The sequence below is a fragment of the Nothobranchius furzeri genome, chromosome 9 (genome assembly GCF_043380555.1).
Source record: "Nothobranchius furzeri strain GRZ-AD chromosome 9, NfurGRZ-RIMD1, whole genome shotgun sequence".
Classification (NCBI taxonomy): domain Eukaryota; kingdom Metazoa; phylum Chordata; class Actinopteri; order Cyprinodontiformes; family Nothobranchiidae; genus Nothobranchius; species Nothobranchius furzeri.
In genome coordinates this window covers 30,994,893-31,017,353 of record NC_091749.1, presented here as the reverse complement: position 1 = coordinate 31,017,353, position 22,461 = coordinate 30,994,893, and the positions used below count along the sequence as shown (strand labels likewise).

At 41.6% G+C, this 22,461-nt stretch overlaps 2 protein-coding genes across 3 annotated transcripts in view; one reads left to right on the top strand and one right to left on the bottom strand.

The window, feature by feature from the left end:
- The first annotated feature begins 1,861 nt into the window (after positions 1 to 1,861).
- Positions 1,862 to 12,194, top strand: ndufs3 (NADH:ubiquinone oxidoreductase core subunit S3). Of its 2 annotated transcripts, XM_070554764.1 has the most exons (9): positions 1,862 to 2,186; positions 2,519 to 2,633; positions 2,710 to 2,834; positions 3,134 to 3,199; positions 3,388 to 3,485; positions 5,527 to 5,676; positions 5,839 to 5,964; positions 6,044 to 6,163; positions 11,914 to 12,194. In XM_070554764.1, exons 1-9 carry the CDS (start codon positions 2,012 to 2,014, stop codon positions 12,082 to 12,084), a joined length of 1,146 nt encoding a protein of 381 aa, XP_070410865.1. In that variant the 5' UTR covers positions 1,862 to 2,011; the 3' UTR covers positions 12,085 to 12,194. The 2 variants fall into 2 exon arrangements, with proteins under 2 accessions (XP_070410865.1, XP_015809492.3); XM_015954006.3 differs by lacking the exon at positions 2,519 to 2,633 and having other exon boundaries at positions 2,169 to 2,186.
- Positions 12,195 to 13,193: 999 nt separating this feature from the next.
- Positions 13,194 to 22,461, bottom strand: part of c1qtnf4 (C1q and TNF related 4) — a 52,382-nt gene continuing 43,114 nt past the window's right edge. The window contains exon 3 of the mRNA XM_070554762.1: positions 13,194 to 18,417. Coding sequence (XP_070410863.1) covers positions 17,617 to 18,417 — 801 coding nt within the window. The 3' untranslated portion in view covers positions 13,194 to 17,616. The remainder of the gene's footprint in view (positions 18,418 to 22,461) is intronic.

Here is a 22,461-nt window from a genome sequence, read left to right as displayed (position 1 = left end):
GAAGGTTCTGAATGGATCAGAAAAAGGAAATGTGTCATGTGATTCTTAACATTACGTGTGATCAGTCTCTAGTGGAAACATTTAAAGTTATATTACTTATTATAATCTACTAATCATAAACATTGTCATTTCACAGATTGGTTCACATTTTATAATTGGACTAACACTTTATTTGATTAGCTTTATTAAAAATAGAGTTCTTATTAAAAGAAAGAGTCCTTTGTCTTCATTCTTCTCTTGAGCTGGAAAGGAAGACACAGTTTAGTAGCAGAGCAGAAGACCTTGAGCAATATCTCATGAAGATTAGGTTTGTGTCAAAAACTTCTGGTTTTGCTTTGAGCAGAGCAAAACAGAGCAAGGCCTTTTAGGTCAGAAATGGACAATTCATCATGCTACATGGTTTTTAGTGGTCGAAAGTTACAATAATAACTTACTGCCTATGTGTATGTACATGTACCTTTGTTGTTATCTTCTTCAAATTATTGTCTTAAGTGTTTGTGTTGCTGTAACAAGTGAATTTCCCCACTGTGGGATCAATAAAGTATATTCTATTCTATTCTATTCTATTCTGTAAAACTAAAACAGATTAACTTCATGCACATGCAACAATGAAACAGAGTGAACAGTATTTACATAGCTTGCGACTACCAATAAGGGCGTTCACGTTTGGCAGGTTAAGTGCAGTCTCATCTCTGTGATGTTGAATCCATGGCAAGGATAAGTGAAACTGGGTTTGACAAAACTTGATCAGGTAAAATTTGATTATAATTTCTAAAACACTAGATTAGGCAGACAGTCTGTTGTTTTCGCCCCAGTGATACAGGTGAATGTCGCCCTCTTGTGGCTGTTTAGTGGCACTAGACACGAACAGCAACAGGCAGGTAAATGTATATCTATCTATCTATCTATCTATCTATCTATCTATCTATCTATCTATCTATCTATCTATCTATCTATCATCTATCTATCTATCTATCTATCTATCTATCTATCTATCTATCTGTGTGTGTGTGTGTGTGTGTGTGTGTGTGTGTGTGTGTGTGTGTGTGTGTGTGTGTGTGTGTGTGTGTGTGTGTGTGTGTGTGTGTGTGTGTGTGTGTGTGTCGCAGATCTTCATGCCTGTCTCTGGGATTTAACAGATGACTGAGCTCTCTCGAACCTACAGACTCAGAGGCACCTAGAGCTGTCCGAAGTGCTGAATCTGAAGTTCCCATCTCTTTTTAACTCTCCTCCCTGACTGCTCCTACTCTTCCACTTGCTAACATCACTCAGAATTTAACCATATAAGCTCTATCAAATTAAAGCCTAGTAGGCAAGGGCTCTGTCTTACAGACTGAAGCTGAGAGCTGGTTCCATGGGAGAGAAGCCTGATGACTAAATTAAAGAAGAGACCGTAAACAAGAGGACATACACATAGACAACGCTTTAAAGACCTGCAGGTACCCGACATGGACGATAAACAAAGGAAAACAACAAACAACAACAGAAAGAAAAGAACAACCAAAGCAAAGAACTAGAAACCCAGAAAGACAAGAACCAAAACCAGTGATAACCCTACCATACATCAAAGGCATAACAGAAAAAATAAGAGCAACAATGAAAAAACACAACATAAACACACCAACAAAACCATACACAACAATTAGAAACAGACTAGTGCACCCAAAACACAAGATACCAGCTAGACTTAAATGTGGAGTTGTTTACGAAATCCCATGCAAACTCTGCAATAAAACATACATAGGAGAAACCGGACGCCAACTCAACACACGAACAATAAAACATAGAAAGCGGTGTGAGAAAGAGGCAAGTCGAAAACACACAAGAGCAGCAAAAGAAGAAGCAGAAAGTACAATAAAGAAGTCAGCCGTAACAGATCACTGCAGAAGAGAAAACCATATAATGGACTGGGACAACACAAGGATCATAAACAGCGAACAACAGAAATACAAAAGATGGATAAAGGAAGCTATAGAGATAAGGAGACGTGGATGTGGGACCATGAACAGAGATGATGGAGTTTACACGTTGGATTGCGCATGGGACTGCATCGTCGGTGAGGGGAGAGCGGGCAGCAGAGGGCAACAACGTCCTCTGCTGCCCGCGTATAAACGGAGTAGGAAGTGACGCCACCATCAGCGTCAGCTCTGAGTATGTTTGCAGCCGCAAACGAAACCATCAGCAAGGTAAAGAAAAACCTTATCTGTGTTTAAAAAAGAACCAAAAATGGAGCTTGGATTACAAGCGCCACCGCACCCATTGAGGACCTGAGAACCAGATACGTGATTTAACTGTTTATTATTATTATTAGTAGTAGTAGCATAATAATAATAATAATAATAATAATAATAATAATAATAATAATAATAATAATAATAATAATAATGATAAACTGGAAATAGAACAAATTTGAAAGAAAAAGTTAGAACAGTTAGAAAACAGTTTTATACTGAACTCTGTAGCTATCCAGCAGCCACTTAAACTGAAAATGGAGTAACATGATGTGGTGTGTTTGTAGGTCGTCAGATTGTAGGTGATTGTAGCCAGAAGTCCTGCAAAGCCAGGAGGCGGAGGAGGTTTTGCTCAAAGAAGTTAAAAATCAGTTGCAATAGTCTAAGCATGAGCAAAATAAGGTGTGGTTAACACAAATGTGGGTAAATTTTTACTCAAAAGAGCATTTGTTTATTTACGTATTCATTTTATTTTCAGGTTGCACTTCGTCCTCCGGACCGATAGGGGGAGACGCTCACCGTCTCCGCTGTCAAACCTAAAATCAAACATGTCGGCGTCGTTTGTGAGGTTTGTCCGCGGAGGACTCGGAAGGAGCTTTAACAGTAAGCTGAGTTAAAACCTGCTTTTGTCTTACTGTACTGAATTTTCTGTGAGACACTTAAGACCGTGCTGATTGATGTGCTCCCAGAAATGGCTGTATGTGGGCTTCAGTCGTGTAAATTCCGGCTGACCTTCGAGCTAGTTAATGCTAGCTAGTGAGGCAGAATGGACACACATGTGTTTGTTTTGCTGTTTTAAATCCGATATTTAGACAAATGCAGGTGAAACGCAAAAGCCTAAACAGCTCCTCTCCAGCTCTGAAGTTTAACCCTCACACGACTCATCTTCTCCTTCCCTTTAGTTGCTCGGAGTTCGTGTCTTCTCCAACAACAGACCAGAGCCCAGAGCTCCAGCACCGAGTCCTCCCGTGAGTTCACACCATGAATATATTCAGGCAAACACGCACGAGGCATGATGAGCAGCTTCAGTTTACCTTGATGCTGCCATCAAACAAGAGTTAATGTCTTTAGTCAGACATTACAACACCTCTGACTCGTGTATTAAAGTGAATCTCCATCTGGATGAACTAACCCTTCCTCTCTGTCCCTTGTGCAGCTACAATCAGGCCCAAGGATCCCGTCACTCACAACCAGCTGGCAACATTTGGACAGTATGTGGCTGAAATAATGCCTAAATATGTTCAGGAGGTTCAGGTCAGTCCAAAACAATTAGAATGACACTGATCCACCCTCTTAATCGCTACTGCTGGTATTAGGACTAGGACTGGACAATAGAGAACAAAGCACATTGATAAAAAAAAATCATATTAACCTGTATATTTAAAGTGCGGCCCTGGCCATTTATGCCATTCCATAATTAACAATTTCCAAAAAGAACAGACAAGAACTGACTTAAATTCCATACTTTATTTAAACATATTCATTTTACTAGGACTGAATGATTTCAGGAAAAGATTGAACTGAGTTTGTTTTTCTAGCAGAAATTAAGGTTTCAGTTCAATTCCTGATTTTCTTCAAATCAAGGTTCAGCTGCAGCAGCACATTATTCACAGTATAGTGATATTTACAAGGACTGGCTTCAGCTCCCTTAACAAATTTGTCAAAGGACTTGTAAAATCCTAAATGTTCTTTTGGGACAATTTCGTCTTCTTGCTGCGACGGCGAGCGGCAGCGGAAAGTGGGGGCGGAGCGGAGATGGTGGAATTTTGGGGTTAGTCACTTGCTGTCTGTTTAGGTTTGAGAGGCGAGGCCCTGGTGATGGAGCGTGCCTGGATCTGTGTTGCTGATTGGTTGGGAGTCTAGTATTAATCTATCTGATAGGCAAAAAGAAAGGAAACGTTTATCGACCCATATTTTTTCCAACACAGCCAGGGTCCGAAATTAACACTCACCAAATGCGAGTAAATTGCTCCATTTGGCGAGTAAATTGTTGAGCTCTACCTGCCACCTGGCGAGTAAATGTTTGCACCAAATTAGTTATGTTTATCAGTCATCTTCCATGGATGTCTGATACTCCTCCCGCCTGCATGCAACATACACAAACGTACGCGAAATGTGAACGCCGCATCCAACGTCATTTCCACCTATCCCATTCAATCAGTTTATCAAGTTAGCCGTTAGCTTCGTGTTAAAACTAGCGGTGAAATGTGGCGGTTTTTAACTGGAGTCAGCCAGCCTTCCAAAAGAAAACTCGTCGAACTGGAAGAAAAACCACCAGGACCAGTGGCAACCAGAAGATTTTGTGAAAAGTGGCGAACCGGAGATGGCGGAGTCGTGAGACAATGGCTACATTATGATGGCCACGTAGCGTTGCTGCCTTTCACAGACAACTGTCCCTCGGCATTCTTCAAATATCCAAAAAATGCCCGTACTTCCGACTTTGTCTTCTTTGAGGGATAATAAATGTCCCGAGTGCTGCCCTCTCCTCCTGCCATTATTTCAGCTTCAGCTTAAAGAAAGTTTTGGTCATAAACAACAAAGAGCGCATGTGCCGCCGGCAACTTCAGCAGATGATACGGTGGCTGGTAAGGGTCACCGCACCTACACCGCAGCCACGGTAATCCACCGAGATAATATTTTTTTTAAAACAAGACGGTTATTATTATTGTCTACTTTTTTACCGGGGTTTACTGCTACACCGGTTACCGTGACAACCCTAGCCCTGACACACTTTCAGATATTCTCATGGTGCAGCTGTGTTCTCCAGAGATCAACGACTATGACCCAAATGAGGCTGTAATGCTTTGGCACAAAGACGGTGTCAGAAGCAGGAGGCCAGACTTCATGGACAGAGAAAACAAGGAGTCTGACTAGATTTCAATGAAAGAGTTCATAAAAACATCTCTAAAAATAAATAAATAAATAGTAAAAATGACAAAAGAGTTGTTTTTCTTATTAACTGATGCTTTAATTATTTTGTCACTCTGTTTGGAATCAACATAATATAGAATAACATGCTTTAGGTAGATCTAAATCATTTAGAATTTTGGCCGGTAAAAAATATGCTTGGCCGGTAGATTTTCATCATCTACCAGCCAACTTGGCCGGTGAGTAAAAAATTTAATTTCGGACCCTGAACACAGCACATGTCTAGCGATAGATAAATATCAATAATGATCTATTGTCCAGCCCTACTTGGGACTGCTGTTGGTGTGCTAGTTGGCTGCAGTTACTGCCGGTCTTAAACCTGTTGTTCAGAATTGTCTGAAGACTTTATCCGTGTGTGTTTGTGTAGGTGACATGTTACAATGAGCTGGAGGTGATGATCCACCCTGATGGTGTGGTCCCTGTGCTGACCTTCCTGAGGGACCACACCAACGCCCAGTTCAGGAGCATGATCGACCTGACGGCTGTGGACATCCCAACACGGCAGAACCGCTTTGAGGTAGCAGACAAATCCTCTGCATGTGAACACACCACCTCTTTTAATAAATCCTTCACAACATACGAGGGGAGCATTGTGTCGAGGATCAGCTTTAGAGACGTTTTTCCTCAGCTTAATCAGGCTGAATGTTCTTTGGTGATCCCACGTCTGTCTGGTTTTTAGATCGTGTACCACCTGCTGTCGCTGCGCTACAACTCCCGTATCCGCATCAAGACCTACACAGATGAGCTAACACCAGTGGACTCTGCTGTCCCCGTCCACTTGGCTGCCAACTGGTATGAGAGGGAGGTGAGTCACTACAGATTATGCTGACATCCTACAGCAAACCATCACCAGAGCTGTGTTCAGGGAGTGTGTGTTTAAACAGGTGTGGGACATGTTTGGTGTGTTCTTCGCCAACCATCCTGACCTGAGACGCATTCTGACCGACTACGGCTTTGAGGGTCACCCCTTTAGAAAGGACTTCCCTCTTTCAGGTTACGTCGAGGTGAGTTCTGCCATCAGTCACCCCCCCCCTTTTTTTTTCATCAGTCTTTTAAAATTATTACAGGTGCTGGCCAGTAAATTAGAATATCATCAAAAGGTTGAAAATATTTCAGTAATTCCATTCAAAACGTGAAACTTGTACATTATATTCATGCAATGCACACAGACCAATGTATTTCCGATGTTCATTACATTTAAATTTGATATTCATAAGTGACAACTAATGAAAACTCCAAATTTGGTATCTCAAAAAATTAGAATATTCTGAAAAGGCTGAATATAGAAGACACCTGCTGCCACTCTAATCAGCTGATTTACTCAAAACACCTGCAAAGGCCTTTAAAAGGTCCCTCAGTCTTGTTTTGAAGGCACCACAATCATGGGGAAGACTTCTGACTTAACAGCTGTCCAAAAGACAATCATTGACACCTTGCACAAGGAGGGCAAGACACAAAAGGTGATTGCTAAAGAAGCTGGCTGTTCGCAGAGCTCTGTGTCCAAGCACATTAACAGACAGGCGAAGGGACGGAAAAAATGTGGTAGAAAAAAGTGTACAAGCTCTAGGGATAACCGCACCCTGCAGAGAATTGTGACGACAAACCCATTCAAAAATGTGGGGGAGATCCACAAAGAGTGGACTGCAGTTGGAGTCAGCGCTTCAAGAACCACCACGAGGAGACTCATGAAAGACATGGGATTCAGGTGTCGCATTCCGTGTGTCAAGCCACTCTTGAACAAGAAACAGCGCAAGAAGCGTCTCGCCTGGGCCAAGGACAAAAAGGACTGGACTGATGCTGAGTGGTCCAAAGTTATGTTTTCTGATGAAAGCAAGTTCTGCATTTCCTTTGGAAATCAAGGACCCAGAGTCTGGAGGAAGAGCGGAGAAGCACAGAATCCACGTTGCATGAGGTCCAGTGTAAAGTTTCCACCGTCAGTGATGGTGTGGGGTGCCATGTCATCTGCCGGTGTTGGCCCACTCTGTTTCCTGAGGTCCAGGGTCAATGCAGCCGTCTACCAGGAAGTTTTAGAGCACTTCATGCTTCCTGCTGCTGACCAACTTTATGGGGATGCAGACTTCACCTTTCAACAGGACCTGGCACCTGCACACAGTGCCAAAACCACCAGCACCTGGTTCAAGGACCATGGTATCCCTGTCCTTGATTGGCCAGCAAACTCGCCTGACCTTAACCCCATAGAAAATCTATGGGGTATTGTGAAGCGGAGGATGCAATACGCTAGACCCAACAATGCAGAGGAGCTGAAGACGACTATCAGAGCAACCTGGGCTCTCATAACACCTGAGCAGTGCCACAGACTGATCGAGTCCATGCCACGCCGCATTACTGCAGTTATTGAGGCAAAAGGAGCCCCGACTAAGTATTGAGTGCTATACATGCACATTCTTTTCATGTTCATTCTTTTCAGTTGGCCAACATTAGAGAAACAAACATTTTTTCATTGGCCTTTAGAATATTCTAATTTTCTGAGATACCAGATTTGATGTTTTCATTGGTTGTCACCTATAAATATCAAAATTAAACGTAATAAACATCGGAAATACATTGGTCTGTGTGCATTGCATGAATATAATGTACAAGTTTCACGTTTTGAATGGAATTACTGAAATATTTTCAACCTTTTGATGATATTCTAATTTACTGGCCAGCACCTGTATAATTAAACTAGACCAGATATTTGTGCTCACTTGGCCCTCTTAGGCTTCGTTTCTAGGAACTCGGAAAAGGCTTTTCTCTGTTTGTGAGGGTTATTTTATTTCTGGATGCTCCGGTCCGATCTTGTGGTTTTCAAAGCATCGGAATCGGATGTAACCATATAAACCCACAAACATGACATTCTAAATTCAACCTGAGATAAATTTTCAAACGGAATAACGATGGCTTAGTTTTAATTTCAGCAAGTTCCTCTACATCAGTTTTTTTTTATTTTATTTATTTATTTTTTTTTGGACACAAATAAAAAAGAAAAAACACACCATAACCTGATGTAATCACATTCAGCCGTTAACTAGCAGTAGGGCTGGGCAATATATCGAAAATTTATCATGATCAAAATTTCTGACTCTTAATGAGATAATTTTTCCCATGTCAATACATTTGATAATAAAAAAATGAACAGATGTGTGTAGGTTGGTAACGTTCATGTCCCTTTAAGAAGCTGTACCACCTTGAGTCATGTCAAAATGTGACTCAACTAATACATGTGACATCCCCATCTAGTGGACAACTTTTGTTTCTGCACATACCTGTAGTTATTATTCATTCATCGTTATTGAAGTGAAATCCTCATTATATCGTGATATTGATTTTAGGCCATATCGCCTTGCTAGCAGGCTAACTTGAACCTCTTGCCCAGTGTGCGATTTGATCGGGGGGTTTTGATGTTCCTCCCTTTGGTGATTAAACTTTTATTCTTTTGGGGGCAGGGTATGTTTTATTTATTCATTCATTCATCCATTCATTCATTCATTCTGTAGGATGATCATTTGTGACGTCCAGTGCTTTACTACCAAGACCTACTAAGTTGTAAATCTAAATGATCCCAATGATACTGCCATTTTGCAGTGGAGAGGGCCTCAAATCCCATCTTGAAACAAAACAACCGTAGACCTCCAGATGTTTGAAAGCCTTTCATTTTCATGAGTGAAGTATCTTGGGCTTTCTGTTAAGTAAGAATAGATATCTCCCTGGCAGATTTGTGAAAAAACAAAAAACAGGCGGATCGGACCCACGTTTTCCGTCATCCCAGAGCTCATACAGGCTTTTAATAACTAATTTTGTCTTCAATAAGCTTCTCTCAAAACATCCTCCTGTCTTTGGATGGTAAAATGTTTATATATCAGGGATTTTGTACTAAAAGTTCCTAAAAGTGTACGTTGCATATTGATAACAGGCCATGTTGTGTCTGTTTTTGCCACCCAGTCACTCTTGCATGAGCACAAAAATGAAAAAAAGATGTCAACATAACTTTCCTATTTTTATTTTTTTCTGTCAGTTTCAAAATGGGAAACAAATGAATAAAATACCTTGCAATTGGCATACGAAAGCATGTTGTAGTTTTCATAACTAAAAAGTGCTTTTTTTTTTTTTTTTACAAATCTCACTCTGCTCTTGCCTCAGGAGAGTTTAGACGTACTGCCTGCAGCAATTTTCTGGCTCAGAGTCTGACAAAAAGCCTTAAAACTGAGAAAAATGTCCAGCAACACCAACTTTTGTGTGCTGAGTTGTGTTTCTGTGAAGAATAGAATAGAATAGACTTTATTGATCCCACAGTGGGGAAATGCCAAAATAATTATAAAAAACTGAAGATTTGTTTTTTTTCTTTTCCCTTTAATGTATATATAAATCCAAGATGGCAGCCCTACCAGTCTATTATTCATTTTATGTTTTTGTATTTGTCTGATTTGTAATTTTCTCATATCGGCAGATACTCGGTAAAGTCACTCAGACTCGAGTCGGCAGCTAAAATGGGATTGGAACATCCCTAGTTTGATTTAACCAGTTGGGAGTTTGCTGTTAGTGAGTCAAGCGGGGGTGCAGCAGTGGCAGTTGACGAGGCAAAATCTCGGGCATGGGAGGTTTGGTGAGGCCATGGAGAAAGACTATCGATCGGCTCCAAAGAGGTTCTGGCAAACTGTCCGGCGCCTCGGGAAAGGAAGGCAGCAACTCGCTCACACTGTTTACAGTGGGGGTGGGGAGCTGCTGACGTCAACTGGGTCTATAGTCGGACGGTGGAAGGAATACTTTGAGGAGCTCCTCAATCCCACCTACGTGCATTCCGAGGAGGAACCAGAGCCGGGAGACCTGAGGATGGACTGTCCAATCTCGGGGGCAGAAGTTGCTGAGGTAGTCAAACAACTACACAGCAGCGGAGCCCCGGGGGCGGATGAGGTTCGTCCTGGGTATCTCAAGGCTATGGATGTTGTAGGGCTGTCGTGGTTGACACGTCTCTACAACATTGCGTGTTCATCGGGGGCAGTTCCGGTGGAGTGGCAGACCGGGGTGGTGGTCCCCATCTTTAAGAAGGGTGACCTGAGGGTGTGTTCCAACTATAGGGGGATCACACTCCTCAGCCTCCCTGGAAAGGTCTACTCCAAGGTACTGGAGAGGAGGGTCCGATCGATAGTTGAATCTTAGATTGAGGAGGAGCAATGTGGTTTTCGTCCTGGCCGTGGAGCTGTGGACCAGCTCTATACCCTTGCAAGGGTGATGGAGGGGGCATGGGAGTTTGCCAATCCACATGTACTTTGTGGATTTGGAGAAGGCTTATGACCGTGTCCCCAGGGGCACCCTGTGGGGGACGCTCCAGGAGTATGGGGTGGGTGGCTTTCTGTTAAGGGCCATTCAGTCCCTTTACCAGAGGAGCGTGAGTTTGGTCCGCATAGACGGTAGTAAGTCGGACCTGTTCCCAGTGAGGGTTGGACTCCGCCAGGGCTGCCCTTTGTCACCGGTTCTGTTCATCACTTTTAAGGACAGAATTTCTAGACGCAGCCGTGGTGTGGAGTGTGTCGAGTTTGGTGGCAGGAGAATCTCGTCTCTGCTTTTTGCGGATGATGTGGTCCTCCTAGCTTCATCCAGCTCCGACCTTCAGCTCTTGCTGGGTAGGTAGAACGAGATCACGGATACAAGCGGCCGAAATGAGTTTCCTCCGTAGGGTGGCTGGGCTCAGCCTTAGAGATCGGGTGAGGAGCTCGGACATCCGGGAGGGACTCGGAGTAGAACCGCTGCTCCTCCGGATCAAAAAGAGCCAGTTGAGGTGGTTTTTGCATCTGGTCAGGATGCCTCCTGGACGCCTCCCTGGGGAGGTGTTTCGGGCATGTCCTGCCGGCAGGAGGCTCCTGGGTCGACCCAGGACATGTTGGAGAGGTTACATCTCCAGTCTGGTCCGGGAACGCCTTGGGGTCCTGCCGGAGGAGCTGGTGGACAAGGCCGGGGAGAGGACGGTCTGGAGCTCCCTAGTTGGGATGCTGCCCCCGCGACCCGGACCCGGATAAGCAGAGGAAGACGATGACGAGTCGAACCTGTTTCTAGAGTAGACTGATGCTCTCAGAGTTTTAGATGTTGTCACTGTGCATCTTAATCATGTTCGTGTAAATAGTCCAGGAGAAACTCTCCTAAAAGTGATTTTTTTAGGTAACTGGACTTCTCTTTCTGGTTTTTGAAGACATTTCTCACACAGAAGTCTTTTTTTAGGATCTGGATGATTATTAGGCTAGAACTTACTCAACCTAAAACCTGTGCTGGATTCAGCCAAGGGGCCTTCTAACGTCTAGTTTATCCATGCTGGTGGCGACTTGTTTATGTGACATGTGAAGCAGCGAGGATGAGACTGTAGTTTTATAGAAAAGAAAACCGGAGGCTGTTTCCTTTTTCTTTTACATCCTTCACTCCTTTTTAAATCATAAATGGTGTCTGTTCAAGGAGAGTAACTTATTTTTCTTCAGTAAAGGAGAACCGATGAAGTTTCATGGGTGAGGGGTGGAACATTAACAAGGCCCGTCGTTAAGAAACAAAAGTTTATGTTTGCATTTTAAGCTTGATCTGAAAAGTGATTCATTTAAAATTCCACCTGATTTAAAAAATTAATAATAATGATCTGGAGTTTGCCAAGGTTCTTGTGCACTCATGTTTTTGTAAAAGAACAACAAACATTTAAACATTGTGCTTAAAGAGAACCTGATAACAAATTATAGCGTGTGTGTGTGTGCATGCTTGTGTGTGTGTGTGTCTGCAGCTGCGTTATGATGATGAGGTGAAGCGTGTGGTGGCGGAGCCCGTGGAACTAGCGCAGGAGTTCAGGAAGTTCGATCTGAACACACCCTGGGAGGTGTTCCCTGCCTTCCGAGAGCCCCAACAGGCTGAGCCCAAGCTGGAGGCTGGTGACGCCTCCTCGGAGAAGAAGTGATGTCCTTCTGTTCACACACAGTTCTTCATCATCACACCTCCTGTTATTCTGGGACTTCACCTGAAATATTTATGTAAATAAAAAGTACTAATAAAACATTCTTTAGATGGTTTGATGTGTTTTTATGGTGCAACTCTTTTTTTCATTTTTTAATTTTATTTTTCTGTGTGTGTCCTGTCTGGCTGTGAAGCAAACAAAATTGATATCTGAATGGAGGTCAGGTGGAGCATCAAAGCTTCTGCTTTTAATGTCATGCCTGATACTCAAAACTTTATTGTTATTGTTTTTGAATGCTTTTTAATTCCGACCAGACACTGAGACAGGTGAAAGAGAAAGGAAGAGACAAAAGGTGTGTGTGTGTGTGTGGGGGGGGGGGTCCACAAAAATGAACAATAATGAACAAGAGTCTGCTTCTAGACCTGCGGAAAGAGAGAAGAAAAAAAATGGGACACAATACCGATCAAGCTATCGTTGCGTCAGCCTGATGAAGAAATATATAATCAACATTGTTTAACTGAACAGTCACACGATAATAAATCACAGTGCATTAGGTGCCCACCATAGACTTATGATTCCTCTCATCTTTATGGTGTAACTTAAAGATGAGATGAGACGAATCTTAGATTCCTCATGTCACAAGTGTGTGTGTGTGTTCATTTGTCTTAAACTAAATACGAAGATGTTTCATGAGAACTGGAGCTGTGTTTAGACGTGGCTCATGTTTGTGAAACTAAAATAAGCCTGTTTACTTATTTAATTCCTTCAGCTGCACAGATGTGGATGTGATGTTTAAAATGGAACAAATTTAATTTCCACATGTTGGCAAGAGTTTCAATATTTTTGGTCTCATTCATTCATGCTTTCTTTGGGATGATGGTGTGGGACGTTTCCTGGACTTGGATCTGACATTTCTGTACTTTTTATCATGGCTTCTAGTTCTGACTTTCTGACCTACATCCAGGATGTTTGTGAAGAGCCGTGTTCATAACGAGGAGCCAGAATTATCCACTAGATGGCACTGCAGCACAGATACAAAATCTGGATATTTCCTCCAGCTGGTTGTTGCTGATCAGAGCATAAATATTCCATGGAAACAGGACAGTCCACACTGTAATAGATGTTATTTTATTTTGTTAAATATTAATATGTTTTCATTCACTTTACATGAAAAAATAAATTAAAACATGTAAAACAAAAATCATCTTTTGCCAGACGACAGAAAACAACGCCGGTCAAAAAGATTTTCGGTATTTTCTACCAGCAGGTTTGAATTTGTTTGAAGAAAAGTTGAAAATTTTTTTTTATTTTAAAACAACCACTCAAACCTGAACCACATTTTTAGCCTTATTTGAATATGAAATTCTTTGAAATACATAATCTTTGATCAAGTTCATTAAAAACAGAAACAATAACTAAAAACACATTTTAAGATTTTTACAGATAAGTCAATTAAAACACAGTCAACACGTACCTCGCCTTTGATGTTGCTCAGGAATCATAAAGTCGTTTTTTAGAAGACTATTTTTATTGCATGCATAACACAGGTCTCTGAGAGTCTTAACAAATACACTCATGTTGTTGCACTCACCATGCATTCTGTGCAGTTCTCTTTTTTACATTTTTGTAGAACAAACTCTAATTTCTGAAGCCATCATAGGTCCAACACACCAAGGCAAGAACTTCCAGGATTTAGACTGTGACCAAACACCTGCTATCTGCTGCAAGGCTCACTGACAAGCTAAGAGTGGCGAGAAATGGACAAGAATTTAGATTCTTTGTAGACGTCACTGCAGCAGGGGAGGGTCTGATTTTTATTTCCCTCACGGTGAAGCAACGGCTGAATGAACTCCTCCCCTCAGGAAAGTTTTTAGCTCATTTTAGGTTTTAGCATTTGGAGATTTTCAAGTATTTTAAAGAAACTAACAAAAGTCAAATTCAAATGCTTGCTTTGATAAAAACGATGACGATTTCTATGGTTTCCTAAAAGCAAATCTGCCTCTCATACCATGGGTTCTAGTTGGAAATGAGGTTTTGTTTTAATTTTCAAACATTTTAAAACCTTCTTTTGATTTTTAGTCTGTTTCTTTGATTTTCTTCTCATTTTTAACTTCCACTTTCCTCGTTTTAACATTCTGCCTGATGAGAAACATCATTTTTTCATGTGAGAATCTTTCTACAAAACAAAGTTACGCCACAAACTGAGCCGCACCAAATCAATTTCTAAATCAGGATTTTATTTTTCACTACCTATTTAGTTCAGACTTTATTTCATAATATAACATTTTGTGGATGTTTGTTTACCTGACTTGAAGCCAATCGTCTGTGATAAAACATCAAAATGTTGAATCAAACTCAAGTTCCTCCGGCCCTCCAACAGAGAATAAAAAAGAGGCGCATGACATTTTGAACTGTATCATCTTTCCCCAGACGCCATAAAATTTAACAGACACACTTGTTACAGCAGCACAGGTGAAGCGATTCAATTTTCCACACATTGGTCACCATCTGAAGACATGAAATAAATGCAGTTAGAATTAGCAACCACATTATGGTCCAGATCCCTGCAGGCTCACAGGTGGCATGGTCACCGCTGTTAGGACACGCAATCTGCACAAAAACCTGTGTGGGCTCTGTCCCCTCGTTCGCCTCTCTTGCTGCCAAACTCCCAAAAGACAAAGGAAGAGACTCTTTTTGAAACAAGAACACAGTTCACATTGTTTACATGCCTCTACAGACCCAACAAAGGGAATCACTTCTTATAGGACAAAGAAAACACCAGCACTGAGGAATATTTCACTAGAGAATGAAAATTTTGTGATTATCAACCAGCAGCCTGATGCTGTGAATCAGGTCAACATGCTTCAAATTACAGACCCCACTGCACATGAATAAACTACCGTTTATGTCCACAGTGGTGCAACATTTACTCATGTTTATAATTATTTCATTATACACTTAACATTTACACTGGTACTCTTATTACATTTATCTGACACATAAAATCACTTATATGTTTTTGCTGCTGTTTTCAGGTCCAACTTGACCGTTCTCAGTCTCCTTTGGAGCCATTAATCCAGATTTTTACTTGTGCTTTCTATGCAAATCACATTTTCTAAAGTAGCATCTAGTGTTATTGACAAATAACCAGAGGTAACCAGAGCTACATGCTGAAAAAATGCAAATGTTATAGACCCATATGTGTATCACTTTAACTTTTTAATTACAACAAACATTAACACTCATCCCGACTTTTCATCAGATGTTAAGTGTTACATAATGTCTGCGAAGCGCAAATCGTAGCCATAGCCACAGTTGAAGTTGTTTGTTTCCACTGGGCACAAAGTGTTATGTGGTGCTGCTCTGCTAAATACGGGCCAGGTCTACGTTTTTTACGTGCTACATGTAAATCTCAGCAGGTCAGATTGGGCCAGACAGGAAATCAAACAAAGGAGCAGAGTTAAGCAATTGCCAAATTTCAAAATAAAAGACATGTGCAAATGATATAATGATTATGCTTGTGTGATCTTGCAGGACCAGCTGAAGGCATTCACAAGCACCGTGCGTCTGAAGTGCTCCCAGTAACTTAGGGAGCACTTGAGGTCACGGTGAAAACGCGTCTACGTGTGTCTAACACATCTGGTGGAAAGCCTGGATTAGAAACGCAGTTTCATCTTCTTTAAACTGAAATTGTTCAGCGTGATCCCAGTTTGGATAATCAAGGGTAACCAAGCTAACTGCTAATCCCAGCAGAGCAGATTTCTGCTAAAGAAAACAAAGCAAACTCCAAACCTCTAGGGCAGTTTGAACAAAAGCAATTTCTCATATCAACATTTTTGGCTTGAGGCTGTTGTTCTAGTTGGTCTAATTTCTATTTAAAATCCCTTCTTGTTCTAAACTGATCAGTGGCTGCTGATGCTACATGTTGCAAAAATCCACTGCAGTCTGAGGCTGTCATCTGGGAAGTGGTCAAGAGTACCGTATTTTCCGGACTAAAAGTCACACTTTTTTTCATAGTCTGGTCCTGCGACTTATATACCAAAGTGACTTATGTACCAAATTATGTATACCGCACTGCTGTGGGCCGCCTCCGGTCCAGGTTTCAGCTCCTCTGCCCCGCTGGGAGAGTTTCAAACACCGCCATCACCTGCTGCAGCCTGTGGCGGGGTGCTGCAGGCGCTCTCCCCGCCTGCTGGGAGGGTTTGAAACACCGCCATCCTCTGCTGGAGACCGTGGCGCGCTGCTGCTGCCTGATTGATTATTCTGTTACAGTTACCGGTACTTGTCTTGCAATGTGAAACACTTGGTCTCAGATTTTGTAAGAAAAATGATAAAAATTTCCCCCCAAAATGCGACTTATAGTCCAGTGCGACTAATAAATGTTTTTTTCGTCTTCATTATACATTTTATGGCTGGTGCGACTTATACTCCGGAAAATCCGGTAGCTATTGAGAGGCCTGTTCATTCAACTAGATGTGACCAAGCCTGTAGTAGTTTAGCAAACGTTGAATTGATCGTTAGTCTGGCAAAGTGAATGATGGGTTAACACTTTGCTGCTCCTGCAGACACGGTAGAGCACCTCCTGCTCAGGGCTGCTTTTGGGTTTCAGTGTTTAAATTTAAATGATGACATTTATTCTACACTTATTCCTGCTTTGCGTTAGCTGTTAGCTTGGCTACTACACTCTGACTGCAGGTAAGATACTGACTGCTCAGATTGACTCCGCATAATCCCACTTCAAATAATCTGATCTATCCCTTTGAGGTTGGGATTAGTTGTACGGAGATATAAGTATTTATTAGTCAGGTAAAGTATAAACAAATGCTCTATGTTAATAAACATTGTTATTACAGCGACTACGTACATGTTTTAATTAAACTATGTTTAATGTAGACGTGTCGTAAGACAAAATGTGGTTTAGTATCTTGCTAATTTGTTACCACAGCAAATCTATAAGTACATTCAGCCTTTAGAGTTTCATGCTTTTTGGTCTGAGGTTTTGTAGGCTGGAGAATTTTCAGCTCTGCTTAAAGACGTGTCATTAGTGAGACCTCAGTTGGTATTTAAAATCTGTTTGTTTTCTTTTCCTTCTGCCGGTGCAGCACCGGCGGATGTTTGTGAGTGGGCTCAAAGAGCAGCCGTCTGATCAGGAAACGCTCTGATCATGGTGCACCAACAGCGAACACTGAGTGGGCTTTGTGAGCTGTAAAGAAGACCTCTAAGTATAAAACCTTTGGCTCTGGCTGAAGGATGGACCGACACAAAGGTTAGCTCATAATGATGGAGTTTTCATTTTGGAGTGAAATATTCGCATTTACGTGAGTCGTGTCCTGGGAAGCAGATGAGATTTTATTCTAGGTGCCTTGCTCAGTCTGAAGTCCGTGTGACTCTGAGAGTAAATTCATATGAAGAGAGAAGCAGCCATAGAGCAGCATTCATGCCTATTTTAACTCAGATATCCAATATGCTCTGTGGACTCTCAGGCTTTATATGAACCCCTCTCACAATGTTCAGTCCCTCACCGAGGTGCTGCAGTTAGGGCCTCTTGTCAGCTTGTGATTGGCTGGTTGTGGCACTGGTGGGGGAGGAGGGGGTGATGTCTGGGTAAACCAAGAAGCCAGTGAAGGTGATGTACTTGGCGTGGTTGCTGTAGGCTCCGAATCCATCCCTCTGATGGGAGTAGAGCCAGACTGTGTCCCCTGATTTCAGTGCCATCATCAGGCTCTGACTCTGCAGGGCTTTCTCACCCTGGCTGTCGTCGTAGATCATCGCCTGCACCTCCAGATGGTTCTTCATCAGCTTGACGGACAGCGTCTTCTGGGGCAGCTTGCCCACGTTGAAGGAGAAGTAGTACGCCCCAGGAATGCGGCACGTGAACAATCCCTCTGTCACATTAAAGTCCTCTCCAATGTTGACGAAAGCCGTGTTGAAGCTGACTGGTCGGTGCTGGGGCATGCCCACCTGATCTACTCCCAGAATACTTTGGGTGCGCCCCACTGAGAAGGCAGATCTTCTATCATCCTCTTCATCCTCCTCCTCCTCTTTCTCTTCTTCTTTCTTGTGAGAAAGCTCCTTCTCCACTGTTATGTCTCGCGCGTTGCTCTTGATATGCTCCGTGGCCTGCAGATGGAGGTTCTCCTGCTGCTGGGAGTCAGAAGTGGGATGGTGCTGGTGGTGGTGCATCTGGTAGCCATAGGTGTCGGGGTAGATGAGGTAACCGTTGAAGGTGGTATAGTGCCCAGTGTTGCTGTAGAGCGCATAGCGAGGGTCGCCATGGAGACGAAGCCAGATGGTGTCACCAAACTCCAGCTGCAGCATGACGCTCTGGCTCTGCACCTGAGGATTCAAGCAGATAATATTACCCCAGCTGGGGAGGCAGATCCAGGCCTGTTTTACATCAAGGCACCGAGAACAAACACATAATCCAATCTGAACTCGCATAGCGTTTGGTATCGAGGAATAATCCTGTCTGTTTGACTGCCGGTCTCCACCCAGATACAGACACCTGCTGTTAGATCTTCGCTAAGCTCCGACACAATAAAAGACCTTCCTAAACATTCCCCCCAAGAAGAGAAACATATCCTGATATGTTCTTGAATTAAAGACAGAAAGTCATGCTCATGAATTCTATTTCATTTATTACACCAACAACAAAACTGAACACTGACATTTATAGCATTTTATTTCCTCATGAACACACATAATAATGTGCATGCCTTTAGCCACGTAGACTATAGATGGGGTTGAATTTTCCTTTGTCCTGTAATATTGCACAAATCATGGTTTGCATGTAAATAAAGAACAAATAAAAAAATGACACTTTAAGAGTATTGCAGTTTGTTTTATGTATGCATTAAATAAGAGCCTTAGAACTCCTATGGTGGAAGGGTTTGCAACAATTGTCCTGAGAAGTACACTGTAAAAAATGTCTGTGTAAAATAGAGATAATTTGCCGATGAACAAAATACCAGAATCTTTTCTGTCAAATGTCCACTATGCGCCAGTGATCAGGTGCTAATAAAGATTTAGAATTGTTGTACAGCTAAAACCTGACAACATCTATTCTGGCTGATTCTAACATTTATTTTAATTCTTTCCAAACAAAGCAAAGTAGAAGATTTGTTTTTACCTTTTTTCCTGACAAGTTTCGGCTAACACTGTAGTCTGTCGGGAAGGCTACAGCGTTAGCCGCAACTTCGACTATGCTGTGTTTAGAAAATAATTAAAACAATGAAAAGATGATTCTATTAGTGTACTCTACATTAGCTAAAAATAGATCATGATGTAATGTTGCAATGAGTTGTAGGATGTAGTACGAGACAAACAAGCATGCTTTTTGCATGGGTTTCTATGGGTCTAAGTTGCTCTGTTTGTCTCAAAGTTGTATTTTTTTCTCCTAAAGGAATTTAAATGGCAGTATTTGCAAGGTTGCTGGTTGGGGAGGTGCTAATCATACTCTTAAAACTCAGATCGGATGACGGAGTGGACCTTTTTTTTATCCATTTACCAAAGCCGGGTAGGTCTGTGACAACATAAAACAGCTGGAAAGAGAATGGGACAAGCCAAAGACTGACGAAGCAAGGCAGTGGCAGTTTTTATTTGGAATTTCACAGTGTTGAGCAGATCAAGGGTAGCACATATATTTGTTCCATACATTTAGCTGGTGAGAAAGGTCCTACGTCTGAGAATAACAAGCTGATACTAGCATGAACTCAATGTGGAGTTATTCAGGAGGCAGCGGTGAAAACAGAGAAGTCCAGCTAAACATCACGGCCAAACAGCATCCGAAGGTGGACGAAAAAGGCTTTTGACCAGAGGTGGGTGGCATTTACAAAGTAGGGACATAAATAAGAGTACAAATAAGAACTGAGAAAACAATGTTACATGAACACTGTGGGTAATGAGTATTGTAACATAACATAACGTAACATAACGTAACGTAACGTAACGTAACGTAACGTAGCGTAACGTAACGTAGCGTAACGTAACGTAACGTAGTGTAGCACAGCGTAGCGTAACGTAGCGTAATGTAACGTAACGTAGCGTAGCGTAACATAGCGTAACATAGCGTAACATAACGTAACATAACATAACATATAACACAAATAACGTAACGTAACATAACATATAACACAAATAACGTAATGTAACATAACATAACATATAACACAAATAACGTTATGTAACATAACATAACAACATAACGTGACGTAACGTAACGTAACATAACATAAATAACGTAACATAACATAACGTAACGTAACGTAACAAATGGAAAACAATTTGGTTTATTTGTCCACTGTATGTCAGAGATCATTTCAGGGAAGTGTCCAGGCTTTTCCACCTGCTTGGAGCATTGTGTTCCTCCTGTACTGGTCTCCAAACCAGTAAACACACTGCTCTACAACCTTACTGCCAAGAAGGGCTTATTATGGCTTCCCTTCTTAGCAGCAAGGTCTTAGAGCAGTGTGTTTACTGGTTTGGAGACCAGTACCGGGGGAACAGCCTGGACACTTCCATGAGATGACCTCTGACCTTACGGTGAACAGATAACCAAATTGTTGTCCTTTGGTGGGCTACAATAATTTTAATGGAATTCTTGGAAAAACAAATCAAACCAAACTAAAAAGAGTTGATGAACATTAAAACTTATGATTCTGAAATCAAATGAGGAAATCGTGCTGCTACAGTGAATGAGTGATCAGTAATGGTGAGTTCATGGACAATTTCTTATTCATGATCAATACACAGTTAAATAATACTGAACTCTGTGTTATAGATCAAACAATAATGAATTAGGTTGATCAGGGTGAATATTGACCTTTTCTGACATCTGGAAGCAGATTGGCAAACGACAGGGCTAAAACCTTCCCAGGGCAGGAAGCATTCTCAAGAGCATCGAGTCTTTTATCTAAAGATAGAATCTTTTCATTCAAATTTAGAATCTTTTCATCCAAATTTAGGAACTTCTGGTTTAAATTGGAGAGCTGCTGTTGAATGTCCTCTTTAATTACAGTTAGGAAACCCATCAAAAGTTTATCCCGGTCTGCAGCCATTTTGATGACTCCACAGAACCCTTAGTTTTGTGATAAATTAAGTGGAAACTGGATATAATCGCTTTTGAAGTCAATACCAAACCTTACAAATTTTTATGAGACATTTACACATTTTTAAATCCCATTTTATCTTTATCCCATTGTCTTCAACAAATCTGAGCTACTCTTCTTCTTCCTTGTAAGGCCTGAGTTTGAGTCAAGTTTTGTGATATCTTCAAGTTGTCAAAATGAATGTAACTTTTAAAATTGTTGGATGATTTTAAAACATGAGAACGCCACAGGGGGTGAAAAAAATCACAAATATACCAGTTGTATTGAGCCACATGGCAAAAACTGCATATTAACCAATTTCACACACATTCCCGATCAGACTGGAAATCTTGCAAAATCTCTTAAAGAGGCTATAAAGAGTTTGAAATTGTTATGCTCGTGATTGCCCCCTCAGGCCAAACGCGTAACTGCAGCTTCAATAGTAAGCTCATGCATGAGGTGCGCATGCTGTACCTGCATACTCCTGAAGGAAAACAACAGCCGTATCCATCTGTACCAGTGCAATTTACAGGTTTAACCCCCAGAAACCCAAATTTAGAAAACAACTGCAAAATCTTTTTTTAACCTTTCACATGTTGTTCTAGGAGGCCAGATAAATGGGCCTATTTACACATTTTAACAGCCAATAGTGTTGCAGAACTGAACAATAGGACCTATTAGCAATGTAAATGTGGTTTTAAAAGAAAAAAACAATGGGGAAGGTTTATTTTTGTAGACTTTTGGGCAGTGGCGGCTGGCCAGTAGAGGGCGATAGGGCGCCGCCCTCCCAGTTTCCCCTGTGTTTTTAATTTTAATTTTTAAAAATAAATAAATAAAATTAACAATAATCACATATTCTAAGTTAATTGTGTGTTTTGTAACAAAAATAAATCATATATATATATATATATATATATATATATATATATATATATATATATATATATATATATATATATATATGTATTGGTCTCTGCCGGTCTCTGCCAAGCGGTGGAGGCTGTGTGCTGTTTTTCAATCGCCCAAACAGGACGAGACCAGTTGTCCAATTGCTGACAAGAAAATCAAAGGGTAGGAATGGGAATGTATCCAATCAACGTCGACGTTGTTTCAGAACGTTTCAGAAGCATGATGGGCGATAGAGCTACCGCCAAGGCTTTCGTTGGTGTTCAGTAGAACTCGGAGAGTCTCGACTCCAGCACGTTTTTGGTCGTGACTCGTGACGGTCATGACGCAGACGTAGACATGGATGCCAGTGCGCCTACAACATGGATACCGGATCTCAGCAGCCACT